General features: G+C 50.6%; 2 protein-coding genes across 2 annotated transcripts; both read right to left on the bottom strand.

The window, feature by feature from the left end:
• Window positions 1-3,164: 3,164 nt before the first annotated feature.
• On the bottom strand, window positions 3,165-7,147 carry KRT35 (keratin 35). The gene is made up of 7 exons (XM_003414732.3): window positions 6,640-7,147; window positions 5,740-5,822; window positions 5,368-5,524; window positions 4,863-5,024; window positions 4,446-4,571; window positions 3,722-3,942; window positions 3,165-3,442 (listed from the first exon to the last, which is right to left on the bottom strand). Exons 1-7 carry the CDS (start codon window positions 7,108-7,110, stop codon window positions 3,295-3,297), a joined length of 1,368 nt encoding a protein of 455 aa, XP_003414780.2. The 5' UTR covers window positions 7,111-7,147; the 3' UTR covers window positions 3,165-3,294.
• Window positions 7,148-13,398: 6,251 nt separating this feature from the next.
• Window positions 13,399-16,983, bottom strand: KRT36 (keratin 36). Its single transcript, XM_003414733.3, has 7 exons — window positions 16,525-16,983; window positions 15,754-15,836; window positions 15,359-15,515; window positions 14,618-14,779; window positions 14,389-14,514; window positions 14,042-14,262; window positions 13,399-13,594 (listed from the first exon to the last, which is right to left on the bottom strand). The coding sequence occupies exons 1-7, from the start codon at window positions 16,981-16,983 to the stop codon at window positions 13,399-13,401; spliced, it is 1,404 nt and encodes a 467-aa protein (XP_003414781.1).
• Window positions 16,984-23,941: the final 6,958 nt, after the last annotated feature.

The raw sequence follows: 23,941 nt of genomic DNA, 5'->3' as shown, positions 1-23,941 counted from the left end.
AGTGATTCTCAAAAGTGTGTTCCTCAGCCCAACAGCATCTTCGTCACCCCGGAACAGGTTAGAAATGCAGTTTCGCAGGCCCACCCAAGACCTACTGAACCAGAAACTCTGAAGATGGGGCTTAGCAATCTGTATTTAACAAGTCCTCCAGGTGGTTTGGAGAACCACTGAGGTATGGGAACATATACTTCTTAAAAGCTGCCCCCAGAACTCCTCTTAAGAACAGTCTTTACTTGAAAAAGATCTTAATGAGGACATGGCATGAAAGGTAGGACCCCAAGCGCCTTGAGGAGGAAATTATTCTACATGCTAGAGGGAAAAGAAGTTGAACTTCAAAGGAATGAGATGAAGAGAAAGACAGGAAGGTGGTGAGAGATTGATGGTCCCCAAGGAATCTTCAGCAAAGTCCGCTAAATTCAAAAGCTTGGCATGAGCGGTGTTTTCCATTATGAAGAAAGGACTGAGTTTCACATCAGAGTTGGTGTGATGAAGAAGATCAGCAGTGTTTGAAGCCACAGAAGACCATGGTTCAAGCCAGTATTCCAGGTCGGGAGTGCAGTGACAGATGAAGAAGTGGGTCTGGGAAAGGCAGTAACAGAGCAAGTGGGTACAGTCAGCTTCCGAGTCTGGTACTCTTTAGAATCACCTGGAGAGCTTTTTAGGATTCTGACTCCAGGCCATATCCAAGACCAATTAAATCAGAATTTCTAGAGGCTGAGGACCTCTGACTGAATGGTAACAGTATGATAATTAAAAAGCACAAGCAAATGAAGTAAATAATAATTAAAGGCAGGGCCACACATGATCTGATTGGGGCCATCTTGGAGGGATTTAGCATGGGCTTGGAAGTTTTTTTTTTTTTTTTTGGAAGGGGCTTGTGCCACAATTTTGTTAGCAGTTCAAATCTGCCAGGTGCTCCTTGGAAACTCTATGGGGCAGTTCTACTCTGTCCTCTAGGGTTGTTATGATTCGGAATCGACTCAACGGCAGTGGGTTTGGTTTGGTTTTTGTGCCACAAAGAATGCCATAAAGAGGAAGAGTGAGTTTTATGTTAAACAGAATTAACTACAGTTCATGTGCTCATCCATGTACTGCTAACTGAGGCTTCCCCCACTGACTTTGGTCAGTGTCAGAATTGAATAATATATCAAAACCCAACCAGTTTCTCTCAAATTGATTCTGAATCTTGGTGACCCCATGTGTCATCAGGCCTTTGATAATTAAAAAGCATAAGCTTCCAAGGCATCTCTTAGTGGACAGGAACTACTAACCATTCAGTTAGCAGCTGAGCACATTAACTGTTTGTACCACCCAGGGACTCCTGATAATTCATCACGTACTATATATCCACTTTGGCTGTCCCAGTCTACCCTGGCATTACTGCTTGGAAAGAAATCTCAGAAATGAAACCAAGAGCTGGCAAAAGGTGGATGCCTACCTTCAGGGCAATCCAGGCAGCCAGCTAGGATAGAGAGTCAACAATATAGACCAGGTTTCAAATGCCCAGCATATGCTCCGCAAAGCATTAGAGGCTTTATAGCACAAGAAGTGTCACGTTCTCTATTTTACTGATGAGGAAACTGAGATTGAGAAAGGAACTATGACCTACTAAAACTCCCACAGGCAGTCAGTGGCGAGGCCAGGATTTGGACCCAGATTGGTCTGATTCCAAAGCCCATGTTCACTGCACTAACATCATGGTCTCCTTTACCTGGCCTTCTCCCACCACTGAGGTAAAAAGGAAAAAAGAAGTAGTGAGTGGGTATTCTTCCTGTCCCATCCCATGCCTCCCTCGAGCAATCCTGCCTTGGTACCAACACTTCCTGGAGGCATTAGGTAAGGGTTTTTTGAGTGAAGTGAATGATCCTGAGGCTATCCTTCCCTTGAATGACTAAGCCTCAGCAAACTACCCAAGGTGTTCCAAGAAGGCTGAAGCTGAGGTTTTACAGAATGCCAGGAGCAAGAGGGCTGAGAAAAACCAAAGACCCAAAGGCCCTCCTTTATGGGGCATTAGAAAGTAGAGCGTTCTAAAATTGAATCAGGGTGAGCTATACTGGGCATCCACCTGAAGGCTGAGGGGGTCTCAAGCCTACCTTTGTCGGTATCTCTCACCGATCTGCTCAGCTTCCATGCTGTTACCACTCTCTCGACATCACTGACATTTCTCAGCAATTACTCTGCGTGTCTTATGAAGAGCACCTAGCCATCTAGGGATAATCTGCCTTCCTTTCTGTCTTAGGAAGTTTTACTTTTACCCTTCTCTGTTTTGCATGCGGGATTGATGGAATTTAGTAGGAGGACATCCTGGACCCAAATGATAATCTTTAGGACAAGACGCTGGGGGATCCCACATCCATGTGGAAATGCCTTGGGACCCAAAGGCACTGTGTGTCTCATCAGATGCCAAGAGCACACAAGAACAGGCATGAGCCTCGGAATCTCTATGATAGAAGTCACAGTGGTAGGCTCACTCCCCCATCTCCTACTTGTGACAGGATATGGACTGTGAAGGGGGTTGCTGAATGACCACAAGAAAGGGCCACACCGGAAGAGGGTTTGTTTAAAAGTACCCTGGGCATGGGACACCATATTGCTGCTTTTATAAGGTCATGAGGCAAAACATGTCCTAAAATGCTTCAAATTATATTGCTTTCAGTTTTATCTACATATGGGATACCAGGGTGACCATGTATACTAAGAGGGATGGGAAAAGAAGTCTGATAACACCTGTCACCGTATTGGAACCTTGAAGAAAGATCTTCATCAGGAAAGCCAAGCAAAAATTACAGTTATTGGGAAAACCTCACTATAGGCCTCTAATCATCCCATCCCCTAAACAGGGGCACAGTGACCCTATCATCCCAAGTCACACTTGGTAGAAGATCTTTCATTCATCTGCACAAGAGTCATTCCTCTGAACCCAGTAGAGACACAAACCAACAATGCTAGGATGAGGCAAATGAGGCATCGAGAGCCAGAGCAAATGTGGTTTATTGTTCCATCAACAGAAGCCCTCTATTGCATTTCAGAACCCACTGGAACAACACCCAAAAGGAAAACCTGACCCAGGATGCAGCTTGAGAACAGAGGCCCAGCACCCATTGAAATGATAAGGAGTTGAGGCCTTCAGAGGTAGCCAGGCTTAGTGACTGGCTTTGAGAAATTTCTGTGAGCCCTCTCAGGGCCAGGTCTTGAGCTCTGCCCAAAGAGAGAGGGGATTGGGCTGTTAGGGTTGAATAGACACCAGGCCCAAGCCTTGGAGACAATGGCCTTGGCCTTCTGGGTCAGTCATTCTCAGAACCGACCCCCTGGGCAGGGCACACAAATGGGGCGGGGACTGCAGCTCATTCGGATGGTGCCAGGACTACAGGAGGCCGCCGGGAGACAGGGGAGTCCCGACTTGGAAGGTGAATAGTTGGAGGCACATGGGTTACAGGGGAGCCTAGGAGAAAGAAAATGTTCAGATTACCCTGGTCTCCCAGGTACAAACTGGAAGGCACCTTGAAGACCACCCAGCAGTCCTACTCCCTCATTTTACTCATGGGAAAACAGACCCAGAGAGGAGAAGGGGCTTGCTAGGATCACATGATAAATTTGTAATAAGACCAAAACTAGCAGCCAGGACAGTGGCCCCCTAATGCTGGCCTCTTCCCAGGCACCAGGCTGACTCCCCAGAATTTTGTGGACTGCGGAAGTCGAGGGAATGTGCAGTGATACTCACTTGCTGTCCTCGCTCTCCAGCAGGCCCCGGTAGGTATTGATCTCACACTCCAGCCGGGCCCTGACATCCAGCAGCACCTGGTACTCCTGGTTCTGCCGCTCCAGGTCAGCCCGGATCTCAGCCAGCTGGGCCTCCACATTGCTGATCAGGTGCTGCATCTGGGCCAGCTGGGCGCTGTAGCGGGCCTCGGTCTCAGCCAGGGTGGAATCCAAAGCATCTCTCTGTGAGGGGTGAGGTTGTGTAGGGAGGAGGAAAGTTAGAGGTCAGAGGAGTGAGAATGATGCACTTAATCCACCTGGATCTCAGCCTCAGAAGCCAAGAGCAGAAGCTCAGAGAATTACTTTGAACTAGGACGAGCCACTGTAGTTCCCCAATCAGACATCTCATTTGAGATGAGCCAATTAGCCCCCGTGACCTCCTAGAGAGTATCTCCCCACTCAGTGACATCTCTGAGTAACTGATAATTACTCAGAAGGTACACCTGCTTACACAAATACCAGAGCTACTGCCAGGACATGCCAGGTGCTCTAGGTCTTCTGTCTTTATCACTGGGGGTCTGTGCCTCGGGGCTGGGCCTTCATTCCCTCTTTTCTGCACAGAAAAGCCCTGATTCTCAAGAAAGTAAGCCCTGAAGCCTGCCTGTGTGGTCAGGGCATGGACGCTGGGGGCTTGTGTGCTGCTAGGCTTGGTCCAGCAGCAACTCTGCTCAAGCCTCAGGGCTCACCAAGCTGTGCTGGGCCTGCAGCTCGATCTCCAGGGCATTGACTGTGCGCCTCAGCTCGATGATCTCTGCCTGGCAGGACTGCAGCTTCTCCGAGCTGGACACCACCTGCTGGTTCAGCTCCTCAGTCTGAAACACACACAAGACCTGGTTAGGAACCCTGGGCACTCGGCTTCAGAGGTCTGCAAAGGCCACTAAGAATCACAAGCCAGAAAGGACCTTTCAGATCACCCAGCCCAGCACATTCATTTCTCACTTGGGGACACGGATGCACAGAGGACAGCAACCTGCCCAAGGTTGCACAGCAAGATCAAAGCAGAGCTGGGACTCAGACTCAGGTTCCTTGATTCAGCACCCCAGGGTTACTTCTGTGTTTCTTACCATGGGTCCCTGCCGCCCTGACTGGCTACAGGTACCCACCTGGGTGATGAACCAGTCTTCAGCATCCCAGCGGTTATTCTCCACCAGGGTCTCATATTGGCACCTCATTTCATCCAGTACACGGTTCAGATCAACAGGTGGGGCAGCGTCCACCTCAACATTGAGCCGGTCACCAAGCTGGCAGCGCAGTGAGTTCGCTTCCTATGATACGAACCAGGGTCGGTGCCAGCTTCCTAGCTGTCTTGCCCACCTCCTCCCCCGCGCCCACCTCCTCCCCCGCGCCCACCTCCTCCCCCGCGCCCACCTCCTCCCCCGCGCCCACCTCCTCCCCCATGCCTACCTGTTTGCAATGCTCACTTGCTTCCCCCATGCTTACCTCCTCTCCCATACTCACCTGTTCCCAGTGCTCACCTGCTCTTTCATGGTCATCTCCTCCCCCGCTCTTTCATGGTCATCTCCTCCCCCATGCCCACCTCCTCCCCCATACTCGCCTGTTCCCAATGCTCATCTGCTCCCTCATGCTCACCCACTCCCCCATGCTTACCTCCTCATGGTTCTTCTTGAGGCACAGCAGCTCCTCCTTCAGGGACTCCACCTGGGCCTCTAGGTCAGCCTTGCAAAGGGTCAGGTCATCCAGAATCCTGCGCAGGCCGTTGATGTCAGCCTCCACCAGCTGCCGCATGGACAGCTCTATCTCATACCTGCAGTCACAGAACAGGGTACCTGACCCCACATTTCTTTTTTGTACCTAAGTCAGCTCCCACCCTAGACTGGCCTGGTGCTGTGAGTCCTGTGTTAGTGACTTGGTGCAGCCAAAACCCTGAGTCTGGGCATCACCAATAACCAGTTCTATCAGTGTCTGACCAAGGGGCAGACAGGAGGGAGGACATCAGTCCTTTCCCCTCAGACAACTCACTTGGTCCTGAAGTCGTCTGCAGCCAGTTTGGCATTGTCAATCTGCACCACCAGCCTGGCGTTCTCGGCCTTGGTGCTCAGGGTCTGGGGAAATAAAGGAGTTCAGTGAAAGAAAGCATGTTCTGCTGGTCAGAGCTGGTACAGGCTGCCTCTGGAAGCAGGGAGTCACCCATTCCCAGATTCTCGGCAGCTGAGGCCTCATGGGTATTCCATAGGTTGAATGAGAAAGCAGTCAGACTAGAAAACTTCTAAGGTCTCTTCCAATACCATGCATCTGTGACCTGTAACCTGGGATCAGAGAAGGGAGGCATGGAAATGCTGCAGCAAAGTCTCAGTACAACGGGACAAGGCTCCTTCCTGTCTCCTGGCCTACTGGGAGGCCCAGGGCAGGTCACTAACATTGGAGAACTCTGTGTTTCTCTGGTCATAAATGATCCCTCCCAGGAGCCAGCCGTGACTTTCAGGGACTATGGGCTGGGCAAGACGGAAACTTCTCTGACAAGCTTTTCATATCTGGCCTGAGTTAGTTATGAGAACCTGGTCTGTACCAAACACATCAAATCTAACTCCCTCACCTTGAAAAAAAAAAAAAAAAGGAAAAATTAAAGCTCAATACTAAAGGTCACAGGGACCCATTAGTATGTAGATCCTGTGTTCAAATTCTGGCTCTACCAACTGCCAGCTAGGTTGCCTTGAGTAAGTACTTAACCAGCATAAGCCTCAGTGTTCTCATCTGTAAAATGGGCTAATGATACCTCTCTCATAAGATTATTGGAAGGAACAAATGAGGCCCCACATGTGAACGTGCTCTGTGACCTACAAAGTGCCCTATGGGGACAGGGCTACCATCACAAATGATCACCGGTCTTCCAGACAGCCAAAGCCACCCTGGACCTCTTACCTTCTTCTGAAGCTCCTCGATGGTTCGGAAGTAGAACTGGTAGTCCGGGCACATGTAGGGCACCTGCTGCTCACACCACTCACGGATGCGGCCCTCCAGGCTGGTGTTCTCCTGCTCAAGCTGGCGCACCTTCTCCAGGTAGTTGGCCAGGCGGTCGTTCAGGACCTGCATTGTCTCCTTCTCGTTGCTGTTGAGGACACCCTCCCCGAACCAGCTCCCACCCAGGCTGTAGCTAGTGGCAAAGCCTCCAATGGGGAGGCCAAGAGTAGGCAGGCAGCTAGCGGCCCTGCAGCTGCTTCTGCCCAGCCCAGTCGAACATGCAGAGAAACTCCGGGCCCCCCAGGAGAGGCTCGGGAGCTGGCAGGAGCTGCTGGAGTACATCGTGGACACAGGGGTAGAGACCCCAATGGCCCCTCCTGGGCCCTTAAGAGACCCGGAAGAGAAGCTGGCCTTGAGACATTTGGAAGCCATGGCCTCACAGCTGGGCAGTCACAAGTGATAGACCTGGGTCCAGGAACCCCCAATACAGAGAAACAGCTTCCGACCCCAGGTTTATATCTCTGCCCCAGTGGGTGTTGGCCTTTACAAAGTGTTTTCTCCTCATTAAAGTTAATACCACTTTCTATCAGAACCCCTCATTAACCTGTTCTTTAGCTTCGTACGAACATTTCCTGGCCTTGTAAAAAAGGAGCCCCGATGGGTTTGTGGCTACGTCAAGACTCATCTCCACCACCCCATGTCGCCCAGAAGACCAAGTCTATGTCAGTTCTTCAAAGGGTCCTGTCATCAGGGCCCAAACCTCAGCCTCATTAAGCAGGCGTGGGAGTCCAGCCACTGTCTTGACTTTCTCCAGCTTTTTCTCCTTTTATGGGCCCAAGGGCATAGAGGAGGCCTCTGGGTTGTCTCCTGGGGATGGGAGAGCCAGCCTGGTTGTTTTAGGAAGGTAGGGGCCTCTTATCCCAGGAGATGGGACACAGAAGGCTCTCAAATGACCCAGAAAGTACTCTTAGGATGACCAACTATTCCATTTTGTCTGGGACTGCCCTGGTTTTAGTGTCGAAAGTCCCATATCCCAGGCAACTACTCAATCATGGGCAAAATGAGACAGTTGGTCACCCTAGATATGGCAGAGCCTCGATGGCCACATGCCCACTCCCCTTCTTGCTAGTGAAGCTGTTCTGGCTGTATAGCCCTCAGCTACAGCCAAAAAGACCATAGGACGGTTAATTGGTCACCTGCCTGTGACAAGGCCTACAGCCGTGTTTTCCTGGCCCTTCTGGTCACCTTTGGGTGGTGGGAGAAGAGAAGTGGCCTTGATTCACAGGTACAAAGAGCCTGACCTTCAGAGTTTTGTCTGTGCTACAGGAGTTGGGTGAAACCAGAAAACTTCACAAGGATGGGTTGTGTTTCCAGAAAATTCACTCTGCCAAGCAAGTGAGGGCCGGTGCTGCAGAGCTGAGAGAAAAGGGAGGGTGGAGCTAGGGATGGGGCCACACCAGGTAGAACCCTGCGGACCTTGCCTTCAGATCTGGCCTGTGGTTTGGAATCTTGCTTACTCTTTTAGGGGCATCAATCACCTTCCCATCAGGAGAACAACCATGTGCTGAGCACCACCAGTGTACCAGGTGCCACGTTCAGTGCTTCCCCATCCGTAGCCTCACTTCATCCTCAGAATCACTCTGTGAGACCAGGGCTTCAAACCTGTTCTTCCTGGTCTGATCCCCTGCTGGGAATTTTCATTTCCCTCCCCAATATACTGAATCAGAATCTACATTTTTACAAGATCCCCAGGTGATTCTGTGGAACTGCAATGAACCAGTTCAAAGCCCCGTGCGAGGCTAAGTTTATTATCCACTTCTTGAAGCTGAGCCCTGGTGGCACAGTGGCTAAAGCACTCAAATGTGAACCAAAGAGTCAGCAGTTTGAACCCACCAGCCACTCCGCAGGAGAAAGATGTGGCAGTCTTCTTCCGTAAAGATTTCCAGCCTTGGAAACCTTATGGAGCAGGTCTTCTCTCTCCTACAGGGTCACCACGAGTCGGAATCAACTCCACAGCACTTGATTCGGTTGAAGTTGAGGAAACCAAGACTCAGAGAAGATAAAAGTTTGTTTAAGTGCCCCCAGCACGTGAGTGGCAGAGCCAAGATGCCATCCCAAATCTGGCCTCACCCTGTCCACTACAGCACCCTGCCTCATCCACTGCTCCAGGATCCCATCACAGGCTGCTGGACATGATCAGGCTCTCTGGAAAACAGAAAGGGGAGAATTTGGGTGGGCTCCACAAGCGATGACTAATACCCTCCAGTGTCCCAGGAGACCTAGCACAGTTGGTAAGTGGCACCCACCGCTTACCAACCGTGTGATATAATTTCTCTGTATCCTCCTTTGTAAAATGAGGAGAGGATAATAGTACCCACTTCTAGGGCCGCTATAGGGAGTGAATGCGTTTGAAGCATCTATGACAGCACCTGCTCACGTTAAGTGCTCACCAGTGGCAGCTGTTTTGTTTGCCAGTCCCCACACGAGTGGGGTCTTGTTGTACTGAGACTGGCAATGCTGAGCAGCTGTCACTCAGGAGCATGGACAGGCTCTGAGAACAGAGGCCACCATCCCACGGCCAGGAGTGTGTGTTCCGGACCCTCAGATACAGAGCTCCCATGAGCCACCATGCCCTTCCCATACCCAGGGGCCTGGTGTCAGGGCACTCACCCGGTGCAATCCCAGGGTTGCATTGGCTGCCTCGGCCTCTCCTCCCTGGAAATTCATGCTCTAGTGCAAAGGACGCAGCTGAGCCGAGATCCTGGCTGAGCCTCCCTGAGTGTTTGCGTTCCCCACCCATGTGGGTACAGGGCTCCGCCCCAGCCCTGAAGACCCACAGCTTCTGGGCATGTGTTACAGGGCCCAGAGAAGCCACAGCAGGGAAGGTCTGGGAAGCCCCATCCTGTTCGCACAATCCGAGGGCTCACACGGTCTCCCAGGGAAGGTTCCACACCTGAGCTGCCTGGAAGGGATTTTGAGCACTGTTCAGCTTTGAAGGCTCTCCCCACACAGTGCTGATAGTAAGGAGGCGAATGGTACCAGCCACCATTCACTGAGCGCTTAGTACCTACCTATCAGGCCCTGGCTGAGCCCTTTCCATGATTATCTCGTTTAATCCTCACAACAACCGTATGAGATTGGCATTATCAATATTGCCATTTAATAGCTGAGTAAACTGAGCCTTACAATGTTCCAGTAGCTTGCCCGAGGTGTCACAGCTAATAAGCTGGGAGTAGAGTTGGCAGAACTAGCATTTGTACAACTGTTCAAGGAGCACTATCTCCTTTAAGCCCCTCACACATTCTGTAACATGTGGATAAAAGGGTGCTGACTCCCACAAGAGGACCTGTGATCAAGGTGGTGAATGACTTACCCAAGGTCTTCACAGTCTTCCCACGGAGACAAAAGACCAGGTCTTCTAGCCCCAGACCTTGGGCCTGCCCCACTGCACCTTGGGGCCCAGGCTGAGCCAGGTCTTCTCCCTGGAGCCCACCCCACTGCCCCAGCCCCACAGTGCCCTCCCAACTCTGAATGCACGTAGCAGTGAGCGTGGCTGATTCATTCACCTGCAATTAACTGCTGTTCTCCAACTGACTTGTGTTTTGGCCCTATCTTCCCAGGAAGACTAAGTTTTGGGGGGCAAGGACTAGCCTTATGCTTCTTTTGCAGCCTCCATGATGTCCATGATAGTGCTAGACTTCTAGAAAGCCCATTACGAATAATGAGTAGATGAGTTAATGGATGCATAAATGCTTTGCTCATGGTAAAGTGTGCTGATGCCCGTGAGGAAGCAAAGAAAGAAATTTGAGAGGAAGGAACAGTAGAAGGGAGGGAAAGACACTTAACAAAGTGAGTCTTATTACTCCTACTCCTACAGATGAGGAAACTGAGGCAGAGAGAACTGAAAGGGATTAGGCATATTAATGCCTTATTAGGAGCCCTGGTGGTGCAGTGTTTAAGCACTCAGCTGCTAACTGAGAGGATTGCCACATCTTTCTCCCAAGGAGCGGCTGGTAGATTCAAACCACTGACCTTCCGGTTAGTACCCCAGGACTTAATCCTGTAAAATTACAACCTAGGAATCCCTATGAGGCAGTTCTACTCTGTCCTATAGGGTCACTATGAGTTGGAATTGATTCAATGGCACACAACAACAAGAATGCCTAGTTAGCAGCATCTGCCCAGATTAATCAGCTCCTGTGTGAAACAGCAGTGTTCTCTGGGCCAAAAGCCGTTCTGCCCAAAGGGAAACAGGGCTCACAAGCCAATTCAGTGCCAAAGGTATGGCTAGAATACTCTTGGTAAGATTTTTAAGATAATTTTATAGAACGTGTAAGTAATATTTTTAAAGCTACGATGTACCCTGTAAGTCTTTTTAAAGGTATAAAGTAACTTATAAATTGCCCTGGCCTATTTCGATACTTTCTCAGCATTCTTTTTAATAGAATGAAATAGCTACCTAAAGCCACTTATTAGCAAGAACTAACACTGGTTAGCAAGTATCCTAGAAACTTCCCTACAGCTCAGATGGGGTCCATGCTGCCCCCAGAACATACCATGGGTACATGTGGCCATGCCCGAAAATGCCCTTTGCCCTCCTTCTTCTCTGCTTTGCCAAACCTGGTGTCTTAGTTATCTGGTGCTGCTATAACAGAAATATCACAAGTGGATGGCTTTTACAAAAAGAAATTTATTCTTTCACAGTTTAGGAGGCCAGAAGTCCAAATTCAGGGCACCAGCTCCAGGGGAAGGCTTTCTCTCGCTGGGGAAAGACCCTTGTCATCAATCTTCCCTTGATCTTAGGAGCTTCTCAGCAAAGGACTCCAAGTCCAAAGGACTTGCTCCACTCCTGGCTCTTCTTGCTTGATTATAATGAGGTCCCTGTCTTCTCTGCTCAATTCTCTCTTTTATAGCTCAAAAGAGATTGACTCAAGATACAACCTAATCCTATGGATTGAGTCCTGCCTCATTAACATAACTGCCCCTAATCCTGCCTCATTAACATCATAGAGGTTAGGATTTACAACACATAGGATAATCACCTCAGATCACAAAATGGTAGACATCCATACAATACTGGGAATTATAGCCTAGCCAAGTTGATACACATTTTGGGGGGAACACAATTCAATCCATAATACCTGATGACCCATTCTTCTGGGCTTGCATCAAATCCAAGTCTCCCCTAAAGCCTTCCCTGGTCATTCCAACTCTCAATGATCTCCCTCTCCTTAGAACCCCAAAGCTTGCCCTGCACCCACTCCTGCTATTCCTGGTGCTGTTCCTAATACCGTGTGCATGCACTTGTCTCTAAGCAGAAGTGAGCTCCTTGGCAACTGTGCCCACTATCGACTATTTGTACCCAGCTATTGCCCACCCCTGCTTCTCCCTAGACGCGCCCCTGCATGAGCACTGGGTTTCCCATACAGGTGGTGTTCAGTACATACCTGTTGACTGGTTAATTGATGTGTGAGTATGTGTGACTGAGAGAGACAGCAAGATATCATATCTGGAAAGTACAAAAAAGATCAGACCTTAAAATAAAGTATCGTATTCACTCCAGGGAAACATTACAAAATAATGATGTTTTATGTAATCTCTTTCTTGAAGTCATGGAAAGAGCAATGAAATAGGAGTCAAAAGTCCTGAGATGGCATCGTTAGTCTGCTGCATGCTGTGGGACTTTGGACCAGCCGATGCCTACCCCACAACCTTGTTGAATTCTGGCTTGCACATCAGTTAGTGGAATAAATTGGAAGGGTGCAGGTAAGGTGGAAATTCAGGGGGCTTCTTTAGCTCATGCCGATGCTCTGGACAATTCAATGGACAGCTAAGTGGAAACGCATAAATAAATGCCTACAACCACACAGGGCTGGTTGTGTGCATGAGAAGAGGCTGCGAATGCACCCTGTGAACTGTAGAGTGCTCATAAAACGCGAAGGCACCTCACAGTGTGAGGAGTTGATGGCGTGGTTCGCTGTTAGATCATCACCCTGTGCATTTGGTTGGCCTGCTCTGACGCAGTGGCATGTCAGCTTGAGCTGTGTCCACCTCTGGCTGCTCCATGCACATGCCACCAAATGGGGATGTGATGAGGCTCTGTGCATGCCTACTCCCCACCTCTCTTCTCCCCAGTCTTGGGCAGCTGGCCACAGTTGGGAGTTGTGGGCCTCAGACTCCAGAGCAGGGGTGGGAATCAGAGAGAGGGCCTGGAAAGGGCAGAGGTGAGAGCCATGTGGACTGGCCTCCCACCTGGGCTCTTGGTTAAGGCCAGCCTCCATCTGGATTGTCAGTGTTTGTTGTCATGGACCACAGCCTGGGCCGCCCCGGCTGTGCAATATTCTGGACCATCCCCATGCGTCCCTCCACTCAGAGCCAGAGAAGACGGGCCTGAAACCCAAATCCACAACGTTATCACAACCCCTTACCAAACACTCCACCAACTCACCACATGAGAATAAACAGACTCAGCCAGGATTGAGTTTGCTATGCCAAGAGAACACACTTTATTGGGCAAATTTCTTGGTGAAACCTGGTTATATTTTGCATGGCGTAAAAGCAGAGTTAAGTCCAGAAACACAATACAAGAAGAATTTTAGTAGAAAAATTTGCAGAGCAGGGGACCCTCTAGGAAAGTGTGGGGTCGTTTAGCAGCCAGGAGCCACAGGGGTGTCCTCTTTCCTGTGGTCTAGGCCTGCCCTGGGGGGCCAGACGTGCTGTTTACAACGGGCGGGACTGCACTTGCTCCCGGGAGGAAATGACTTTGCCATCGCGGATCTCCTCAGTGATGGTGCGGATCTGGGTGCTGATCTGGGGACCTGAGGTGCAGGGCACACTCGTGGCACAGGACATGCTCGGGAGGTAAGGAACTCTAATGGCAGGCTTGCATTCCGTGGCACAAGGGTGGGCAGGAAGCCTGAGGAAATGGAATCATTTCAGGGTGCATTTGGCATCAAGGTATTGGACTGAGATTTGTGCTAAACCGATTTGGGGAGTCAATGGGGACAGATGGGTAATGACAAAGAATGGCCTCAGATTCCCATTGCCATTGAGTTAATTCTGACCCTTGGTGACCTCTAAAATACCCAAGGCGGGGAGACTAGGGTTGCAGAAACGAAGACCAGAAACTCTCAGACAGATGTTTGTTGGAGGACGCTGTGTCTGTTGGGTTGGCTTGTCCCCTGAGAATTACCAAAACCCAGACTAGAAGGACTCTCAAGAGGGCTTTGATTGAGCCCTCTTCACCTGTGCAGTACTGCATAGGGATTGACTTCAGGTTTTGTTGCCCTTGCTGTGGCCTTACGACTGGGTCTAGGTGAGCCCTTCCTCCAAGCCTGGCTCCCCAGTGCCATGGGCCACTCACTTGCAGTCTTCTCCCTCCAGCAGGCGGCGGTAGGTGGCGATTTCTGACTCCAGCCGGGCCTTGACATCTAGGAGGACCTGGTATTCGTGGTTCTGCCGCTCCAAGTCGCAGCGGATCTCCGCCAGTTGGGCCTCCACATTGGTGATCAGGCACTGCATCTGGGCCAGCTGGGAGCTGTAGCGAGCCTCCGTCTCAGCTAGGGTGGATTCCAGGGAATTCCGCTGCAGTGAGAAAGAGAAAGCTGTCAATGGGATCCCAAAAACTCACAGCTCTGGATGTCTGTATACATGGCTTGTGATAGAAACTGCCCCATGAAAGCCCCAGTCACTCAGGCAGAGGCCACCCACCGTGCTGTGTTGGGCCTGCAGCTCAATCTCCAGGGCATTGACCGTGCGTCTCAGCTCAATGATGTCCGTCTGGTAGCACTGCAGCTGCTCTGAGCTGGACACCACTTGCTGGTTCAGCTCCTGGGTCTAAAGCACATGACATGGAGCAGAGCATGGTCAGAACAAGTGAAGCCACACCACAGGTTAGCCCCCACGCCCAAAAGCTTGTGGTCCTGGTGCCCCAGCCCACCTGGGTGTTGAACCAGGCCTCCACGTCTCTGCGGTTATTCTCCACCAGGGCCTCATACTGACATCTCATGTCATCCAGGACCTTGTTGAGGTCCACTGGTGGGGCAGCATCTACCTCCACATTCAGTCGGTCCCCAAGTTGGCAGCGGAGTGTATTGACTTCCTGCAGAGAGAAGACAAGAGGGCACAGGTGGTGAAAAAGATGCTAGATGTAGGGTTCAATGAGCTGGGTTCAAACCCTCCTCCCTCAGCAGCCAGCTGTGTAACATTACACAGGAGACTTAACCTCTCTCAGCCTCGGTCTCCTCATGAGCATATACCCACTACTCCTGGGGATTTGGAGAAGTTAAACAAGATAATATAAAACACCAGACAAACAGAATTGTTGTTACTAAGCCCTGTGAGTGGTGGCCCAAATGGAGATTTACTGTCATGGGCAGGAATGTGGGCTCTGTGTGATCTTTGGCAAGTGACTTGACCATTCTGAGCTTCAGTTTCCTCACCTGTAAAATGGATCTTGTAATAGTATATGCCTCCCGGGGTTGTTGAGAGGATGAAATGAGATATGAAATGAAACGAGGATAGAATACAAAGTACACCATATAGTTCCTGGCACACAGCAAGCCATCAATAAATGCCAGCTGGTGTTACTATGGAAGTGGTTGTCACTGTTTAACGCCCAAGGGCTGGCAGTGGCTCCCTATACTGGATGGGGAACTGTGGAAGGTGCCACCAGCCTCACCTCCTCGTGGTTCTTCTTGAGGCACATAAGCTCCTCCTTCAGGGATTCCACCTGCATCTCCAGGTCGGCCTTGCACAGGGTCAGCTCGTCCAGGATCCTGCGCAGGCCGTTGATGTCGGCCTCCACCACCTGCCTCATGGACAGCTCCGTCTCGTATCTGCACACACAGAACCCTGCCAAGTCTGCACAAAGGAAGCCCGCAACGGGCAGGGCCGGGGCTTCCAGCCAGGTAGGGGTGGGGAGCACTACATGCCTTTGCCCTTGCCCTAGTGCCAGATTTCCTGCTTGGAGCTCAGTGTGACCTTATTCCACCTCACCAGCTCCCCAGCTCCCCAAGGTAAGGGACAGAGGCAAGGGAGCGGCACAGCAAACCCTCCCTGATCAGGCCCACTTACTTGGTCCGGAAGTCATCAGCAGCCAGCTTGACATTGTCAATTTGCAGGACCAGCCTGGCATTCTCAGACTTGGTCATCAGGATCTGGAGAACAAGAGGCTCCCAATGAGCTGGGGAAGGCCCGGCAGTAGGGGGGTGGATGGGGAGGAGATGGCCCATCTCACAGAGGTCATGCTTCCAAATACAATCAACAGCTTTCAGCACTTCCAACCCTGAGCCCTGACCCAAGTTGTGCAGGGGAGCATCAGCCCTAGGGCAGAGGCATCACAAGGGTGCCAGTGGCCATCAGCCCTGCATCTGTAGCCCCCAGAGAGGCAGAGGGTGAGGTGGACAGAACTGGGCAGACCTGGGTTCAGGCTCTGCATCCAATGCTCACAGCCTGTGTGATCTTGGGCAAGTCACTGAACATCTCTAAAGTTCAACTTCTGCATCTGTTAAATGGGCCCAGTAATACCCCAAGATGAATAATAAATCAACCAACAGACAGGAAAGCATCAGGCCCAGGGCCTGTATCAAGTAGGGGCTTGGTAAATGTAACTTCTCTTCTTAAAGGTGAAGCCAAGAGGGGCAGTGAGGGTTGGTTGGCAAGTACAAGCAAGAAACTAGCAGAGATGCCTGGGTCCCTCAGGAAACCAAGACCCCAGACAGAAAAACATACCCTACTGGGAGAATTCCCTAAAAACTGCAGTCCTATCTAGGAAGACCTTATAATGAGACAGACCCCACCCAGAGGTTGGGTTGCCCAACTGGAGAGGGCCCAGGTCCCCTTCACCTTTTGCTGCAGCTCCTCGATGGTCTTGAAGTAGGACTGGTAGTTTGGGCACACGTAGGGTTCCTGCTGCTGGCACCACTCTCGGATGCGGCACTCCAGCTCAGCGTTGTCCCGCTCCAGCTGGCGCACCTTTTCCAGGTAGTTGGCCAGGCGGTCGTTCAGGAACTGCATGGTCTCCTTCTCGTTGCCATTGAAGGAACCCTCATAGAACCAGCCCCCAGTCCCAACAAAGCCAGAGGAATGGTACCCAGCGGGCAAGCAGGAGCTAGGCAAGCAGCTTCCAAGACCTGAAAGGCCCAGCCTAACAGAAGAGACAGACCCTGCAACCCCAGCAAGACTGGGGACCCTGCAGGAGCCCACAGAACGGATGGAGGACACCCGACAGATGCTGCCTGCTGGGCCGCAAAGGCCCTTGACAGACCCAGAAGAGAAGGTTGGGGTGCAGATCTGGGTGGCCATGATGCTAGCAGAGGAAGGGCACAGCTGACAAGGAGCTCAGGTTCTGGGTTCTCAAGACCTCTCTGTGGAGTTTATATACACTCTCCGTGGGGTGTTGGCATGTTACACATCTTTGACTCTTGGGAAAGCCTATTCCTATTCTGGAAAGTTAATCTCATTAGAATGTGAGTTTTTCCTACCCATCTAGAATTCCTTGCCTCGTAAAAAAAAAAGTCAAATTTAGTTTGCTAAGTCAGGACTCTCAGCTGTTGTCATTCCTAGCAGAATATGCATTTTATTGCCTCTTCAAAGAGTCAGATCCCATAAATTGGGAGTGTCTTTATGAATGACATTTGGCTCCTGCACTCTCTGCCTACCCTCCCCTGAGGAACCCAGTCTGGCCACTTGTCATCCCACCCACTACCCCATCCCTCATAGCTGCTCATGTATGCCTGGACCACTGAGGTGGTAAAAGGGAGTGAAGGGAACTAAAATTCATGGAGCTTCAATCATACGCTAGGCTCAGAGTTGTTTCACCTTCCACTTCACAACAATCCTGGGAGGTGGCTGATATTACCTCCATTTTACAGATGTGGAAACTGAGGCTCAAAATGGTTAAAAAGTGAACAGGCAGTGAGTAGCAGAGCTTGAATCTGCAACCAGGGTTCCCGGACCCATGCCTTTGTCCTGCTGCTTCCACATGCTACCAAAGTCAAGTCCAGGTACCCAGAATTTAGGTTAAAATCCTGGATCTACTGATAATTTTTCCTGTGATATTGAGCAGTCACTTCCCTCTGGAAACCTCATGGTCCTCGTCGGAACAGTAGAGATCATCTCCCTGTCCTGCCTGCTTCACACACGTACGAGGAGGATCAAACAGAAGTAAAAGTGACTTGAAAACCATCAGGTATTTTAGAAATATTGACTAGGCTAATAGGACAATCTTTGATGATGGTTTATGGCTATGACTAGCAAAGAATCCTGGGACTCTCTCAATGGGGCTGCTAAGGATAAGACCTGCCTGCCCACTGTGCACAACTTGGTGGCCATGGGGGTAGAAGGTGTCCCACAGCCAATGCCTCAGGCGATTGGTGACCACATCATTATGAAGTGTCTCCTGCCAGTATGGGTCCACGAGCTCGGGATCCATGGGTGGAGCTGAAGGGCCATTCCTTTTGTAGCCACAGCTCTTTGAACCTAGGAGGGTAGCACAGGACCCAGGGACAGCCCATTCTGACCCTCTGATTCCTAAACAGGTTCCAGGTGGTCAATAGCAAACTCTGTGGACAGGGAAGGGTTAAAAAGAACAAAAAGAAAAATTGCCAGATAGTTAGCAAGCTGAGAGGAGAATCTGAAAATTAAGGACCAAAGGTGAGCTCGGTCCTTCCCCCACGCAACTTGGGCTTTCCGGGGCGAGGACAGCCTATAAACAGTCCCGCGCTGACTGGGTTTACAAGGCCCGTGTTTATGAAAGTATTTATGTGCTTCTGAAGTTGTCATTTACCAAACTCTTCAAACGCTTTATAAGCTTCTCTCTGAAATTGCTCAAGGAGGATCAGCTGTTAGGAACACACCTCACCCAGGGTAGGAGCCAGCATGACAAGATGCTCAGAACATCTCAAGTTGGGCTACTGGGAGGCACTCTACACAGCCCCTCCTGGGAGTGGAGGGCAGGGGCATCCACCCGCCAAAGTTCTGGCGGCCTCAGCAGTGAGCCGGTGTTTGCTCAGCTGCCCCGCCCTCCCTCGCCTTGGGTGTGTGCTCACAGTTTCTGCACCTCAGCACTATTGACATTTGGGGTCGAATAATCCCTTGTTGTGAGGGGCTGTCCTGTGCGTTATAGGATGTTTAGCAGCCTACCAGGCTTCTACCGCTGGATGCTAGCAGCAGCCCCTCCCCCCATTGTGACAGCCAAAAAAGGTCTCCTGACATTGTCAAATATCCCTGGGGGTGAAAATCATCTCCATTTGAGGACTACTGAGCTATCAGGATAGGGACAGGGACTCTGGCCAGACCTCCTATAAGTGTCCCCTCCCCCTTTCTTTTCTAGAACGATTAGTGCAGAGACCAGGTGCCACTCTTGGGCAGATTCAGGCAAGCCCTTAACACACCCAAACCTCAGTTTACCTCATTTGTGTCACACAGGGTTCATCCTGCAATACAGGCCGTGATGGCTGTCCTCACCAAGCCATTTGCACAGCTCTCCTCTGTTTGGGGTCTCTGGCTGTTGGCCATCTGAAGTTAACTTTCTTTTTTTTTTTTCCTTTTAATTCTTCCACTGTGGGATCCTTATCTGAAGCTGTCCCTGTGTGTTCTTTCAGGTGTCCGCTGCTCTGGATGGTCCCACCACTCTCGGCCTGGGCACTCAGGAAGGCCACTATGGCCACTGTGGGCCAGAGTCCAGGCAGGTATCTCCAGGGCTGTGGGACAGCCATATACCTCTCCCAGAGCAGGGCAAGCTGATCAAAGGAGAAAGTCTGTCAGCCACTTTCAGTCCCCTGCCTTTATCCATGTTGTAGATGGCAGGGCCACCTCTCAGAGAAAGTATGGTGGGGACTCATGGGAGGAATTCCTCAGGACTTCCGTCTCAGGAGCCTGGACCATCACAGGATGGATGAAGCCAAGAGGAACAAGTGCTCATCCTACATCAGAGGAGAGAGCCCAGGGTTCACAGAGCTGCGGCTCCAGGTGAGCCACCCCCTGTGGTCCAGCTCTAGAGAACATCCAGCTGCTCAGTGTTAAGTAAACCAAGGCTTCCTTTTCCCATTCACCAGGCTCCATTTTAGAATAGAATCCTGTTCTGACCATTCTTTTTAACATCAGTCAAAAGTGCACTGGACTAAGAGTCCGGAGATCTGAACTCCAGCAGAGTCCTGCCCCCAAACTCCCTGTGGGAACACTGTCCACTCTCAGAGCCCCATCCTGAACAAGGAAGGGCATGGATAAGACAAGCTCCTCGTCTCTTCCAGGTTGGACATTATAGGATGAGATACCCAAGCGTATCTTCTGGAGCTGGCAGGAGTTGCCTAGGAGTTCCTGTGACTTGGTCACCCTCCACCCTACCCCGGTCCCTTCTCTGTTACTAGTCCACAGGAGAAAGCAGAGTTAAGGAGGCTTAAGCCATATAGGGCTAGATAGCCAGGGCAAGGGACTGGGCCAGACCTGGATTTGAGCAACTCAATCCTTCTAAGCCTCAAGTTTTCCAAGAGAAGGTCGGAAAGCATAATATTCCATTCATAGGATTATGAAAATTAAATTAAAATGTGTTTGATAAACAGGAAACCATTTCATAGACTTAAGGGCTCAGAACTGTTCCTAGAGCCCATATAGCTTAAGCCCCTGTCTAATGCTCTTTCTAGCACACAAACCACTTGCCCTGGTTTAATGGGATGCTGATTTTGAGGCCTGACCTGGCTGCTCCAAGAGGAACTGCCTAGGACTGTGTCCAGAGCTGCAGGGACTCCTCATGGTCAAGGCTCTCTATCTGGCCTCTGATACTTACTTTAGAAGCTCTCAAAAGCCCCGACCCCACCCACAGGCACAGGTGCTGGGTATAGGGCTCAAGTGCTGACAGAAGGCTCTCTGTCCACCATATTCTGGACTTTGGTGGGGAGGGGGGATGGGAGGCGGGGATGCAGCTGTGAGAACAGAAAACACCCTTGCTTTTCCCATCCTGGAAAGTCACCAAGTTCAAGCTCAGCTGCTGATTTTGTGGCTCTTTCTTTACTAAAGTCTCCAGCCTCAACTGAGCTTGCACCTGAAAGCCAAGCTTCTCCATGGGCAAAGACCCAAGCAATCAAGCCTGAGTCTCCTTCTGTCCAGCTCTGAGCAGTCCCTTTAATACACAGGGCACAAGGCTCAGCCCAAGGGGGAAATGAGTTCTCAAAGCAAATTCTGTCTTTCCTTCTGGGTGCCAGCCCCCACCACCATGACAGTACCCTAAAGACAGAGGAGGAAACAGTCTAGACAGTGGCCCATAGGACAGACAGGTCCTACCAATGGGCACCAATGGAAGTAAATCATTCAAGAAGTTCAATGGCAGTGTCTCTTCAATTTAGGCTCCACCTTCCTGGTTTTCTCCTACGGCTTGTTCCAACTTTGAGCCCTATACACACAGGTCCTGGAGAATTTCCCGTTATAAGAGGCATTAAGAAATATAGATTTTGTGTCTTAAGCTCTTCAGACCCTACCCAGTACCCACCCAGGACGCTGGAGCCCACAACTGATCTCCATTGCCCCCACACAACTGCTTTTGCCTTCTAACAAAGAATTTGCTCAAGGAGCAAAGCACCTGGGATTCCTGGCCCGTCACTGAAAAGCCTGTTACTATATTCTGTCAAATCACCTCGTGCCAAATCTGCTTGCTGCCAGCTTATGTTAGATCCTAGTACAGGCATGCAGTAACAGGTACACAAAATGGAAGGAAGCATTATGGGACGAAAAAAAAAGCCTTACAAGTAAGACATTTCTAACCACCAATTTAATTTTTCCAGCGAATTGGGGAAAGGTTGCACTTATTCAGCTTTGATGTTGGGAGACTCAGGGCTGTTTGCAGACCTGGTAAGGACAGGGTTGCCAGATTCAGCAAATAAATATACATGTAATGTTTGGGACATATTTATACTAAAAAATTATTTGTATTTACTTGAAATTCAAACTTAACTGGACAACGTTTATTTTACCTGGCAACCCCTAGGTAAGGAGCAACTGGTTGAAAGCCTTGGCCAAATAAGACACAGCTGTACCTTCTTACCTCTCACTGTGGGCCGTCACCACGACTGGCAATTCTCAGAGACAGGCTGCCTTTGGAAAACCACACCTTTCTGTGCTTATGTGGCTGTACTCAGTGGCTGCCATTTTTACCCTCACAGGTCCAGCAAGCAGCACTCTAAGGTGTGGTGCTAGGTTGCCCTCTTCTTGTCCTGGCCATTTCGGTGACATTCTGCCATGAACACAGCTGCCTCCAGCAAAGTGACTCAGACCTTGCCAAGCAAGACTTAGCAAGTCTGTTTCTGCTCCATTTCCCTGTCCTCCAGCCTGTGCCCCAAACTTCGACCTACCTCCCTGCCATCACCAGGTTCACCAGGCTAAGGGCAATCTGGACACACACTAAATGACCAAGGAAGTCTTTCTCCACTCCCTGGCTGAGTAATTAATGGTCATGGGCAGTGCCTCCTCCTGAGATTCTATAGCCCATGAGCATCCAGCTTCCCTGCATGCTTTTCCTTGCATGACCTGAACTCCCAGTGGGCCTCTAAAATCCAAACCAATTGCCGTGGGGTCAATTCTGACTCATGGTGACCCCATGTGTGTCAGAGTAGAGCTGTGCTCCATAGGGTTTTCATGACTGTGACCTTTCGGAAGCAGATCACCAAGCCTTTCTCTCAAGGCTATTAGGCCTTGAAACTCCCACTTAGCCCAGACCAGAATTGCCCCAAAAATCTCATCTCCCCCAAAATACAAAGGTATTGCTCTCCCCCTGGGGCATGGTTTTGGCAATTGCCCAGGGCTTCAGGATTCTGCTCCAAGGCACTCTGGGTATGGCGGATACCTAGAGAGCCACCCTGACCCCAATCTTTTTTTTTTAATAATTTTTATTGTGCTTTAAGTGAAAGTTTACAAATCAAGTCAGCCTCTCACACAAAAACCCATATACACCTTGCTACACACTCCCAATTACTCTCCCCCTAATGAGACAGCCCGCTCTCTCCCTCCACTCTCTCTTTTCATGTCCTTTTCGCCAGCTTCTAACCCCCTCCACCCTCTCATCTCCCCTCCAGGCAGGAGATGCCAACATAGTCTCACGTGTCCACCTGATCCAAGAAGCTCACTCCTCACCAGCAACCCTCTCCAACCCATTTTCCAGTCCAATCCCTGTCTGAAGAGTTGGCTTCAGGAATGGTTCCTGTCCTGAGGCAACAGAAGGTCTGGGGGCCATGATCACTGGGGTCCTTCCAGTCTCAGTCAGACCATTAAGTCTAGTCTTATGAGAATTTGGGCTCTGCATCCCACTGCTCTCCTGTTCCTTCAGGGGTTCTCTGTTGTGTTCCCTGTCAGGGCAGTCATCGGTTGTAGCTGGACGCCATCTAGTTCTTCTGCTGACCCCAATCTTAAGCCATACCTCTCCAGTCCTCTCACACCAAGCTCGGCCTTCCATGTTCCCGGGCACACTGCCTGCTGGCTCTTCCTGCACAGCTGCGCTTGCGGACAGCTCCCATCTGAAGAGTTCAGGGCTTCCTGCTCAGATCCCCTGACTCCCCTCATCCAGCTTTTATGGCCCAGAGAATTCCAGAGCTGTCATTTCCCTCCCTGATGTGCTTAGACAGCCTGTGGTTTGTGGGAGACGCACAGTGAGGCCCACTGGGAGAGAGAAGCTGATCCCGCAGGCACTTGCTGGTACCCAGGTACCACTTAGCTGAACCAGAAAGCAAATTTCCCAAGCACCCTGTTTGATGGGATTCAATGGTCTGTGTTTACAGGTTCTGGTGTGCAGCTGACCCAACTTCTTCCCACTAATGACAGAGTATCTGCAAACCAGACACTGGGCTCCAGACAGTAATTACCATGCTTGACACCATGGATTTTACTTTCTAACTGGTCTGAGATCCTTGGATGAAAGAAGCCACAAAGTTATTATGACGGATCATAAAAATGGGCCAGAAGGGTGAATACCAGCTCTTTGCTAACTCCCCTGAAATACCCACCCTAACAAGTGCCTGTACAAGTCTCAGCAGCACCCACCCACTGTCCTGACAACTCCCAATCCCTGTTGGAGGATGGAGAGTCTGAAGTGTGCCCAGCTCTTTCAGAGCTCCCAGAGCAACTGCTCCAAGGGGCACAACCCACATATCCGGGTCTGTTCCAGCCACTAACAGCCCCAGGAATGCCTTCAAAAAGGGGGCAGGTCCCAGGTAGCCCCTGAGATGCACTGAGCCAGACAGACAGGGAAAAAGGGCCAGTGGCTGGTGTGGGAGCAGCT

The sequence above is a fragment of the Loxodonta africana genome, chromosome 18 (assembly GCF_030014295.1).
Source record: "Loxodonta africana isolate mLoxAfr1 chromosome 18, mLoxAfr1.hap2, whole genome shotgun sequence".
NCBI lineage: Eukaryota > Metazoa > Chordata > Mammalia > Proboscidea > Elephantidae > Loxodonta > Loxodonta africana.
This window is presented reverse-complemented; position numbering and strand designations above follow the sequence as displayed.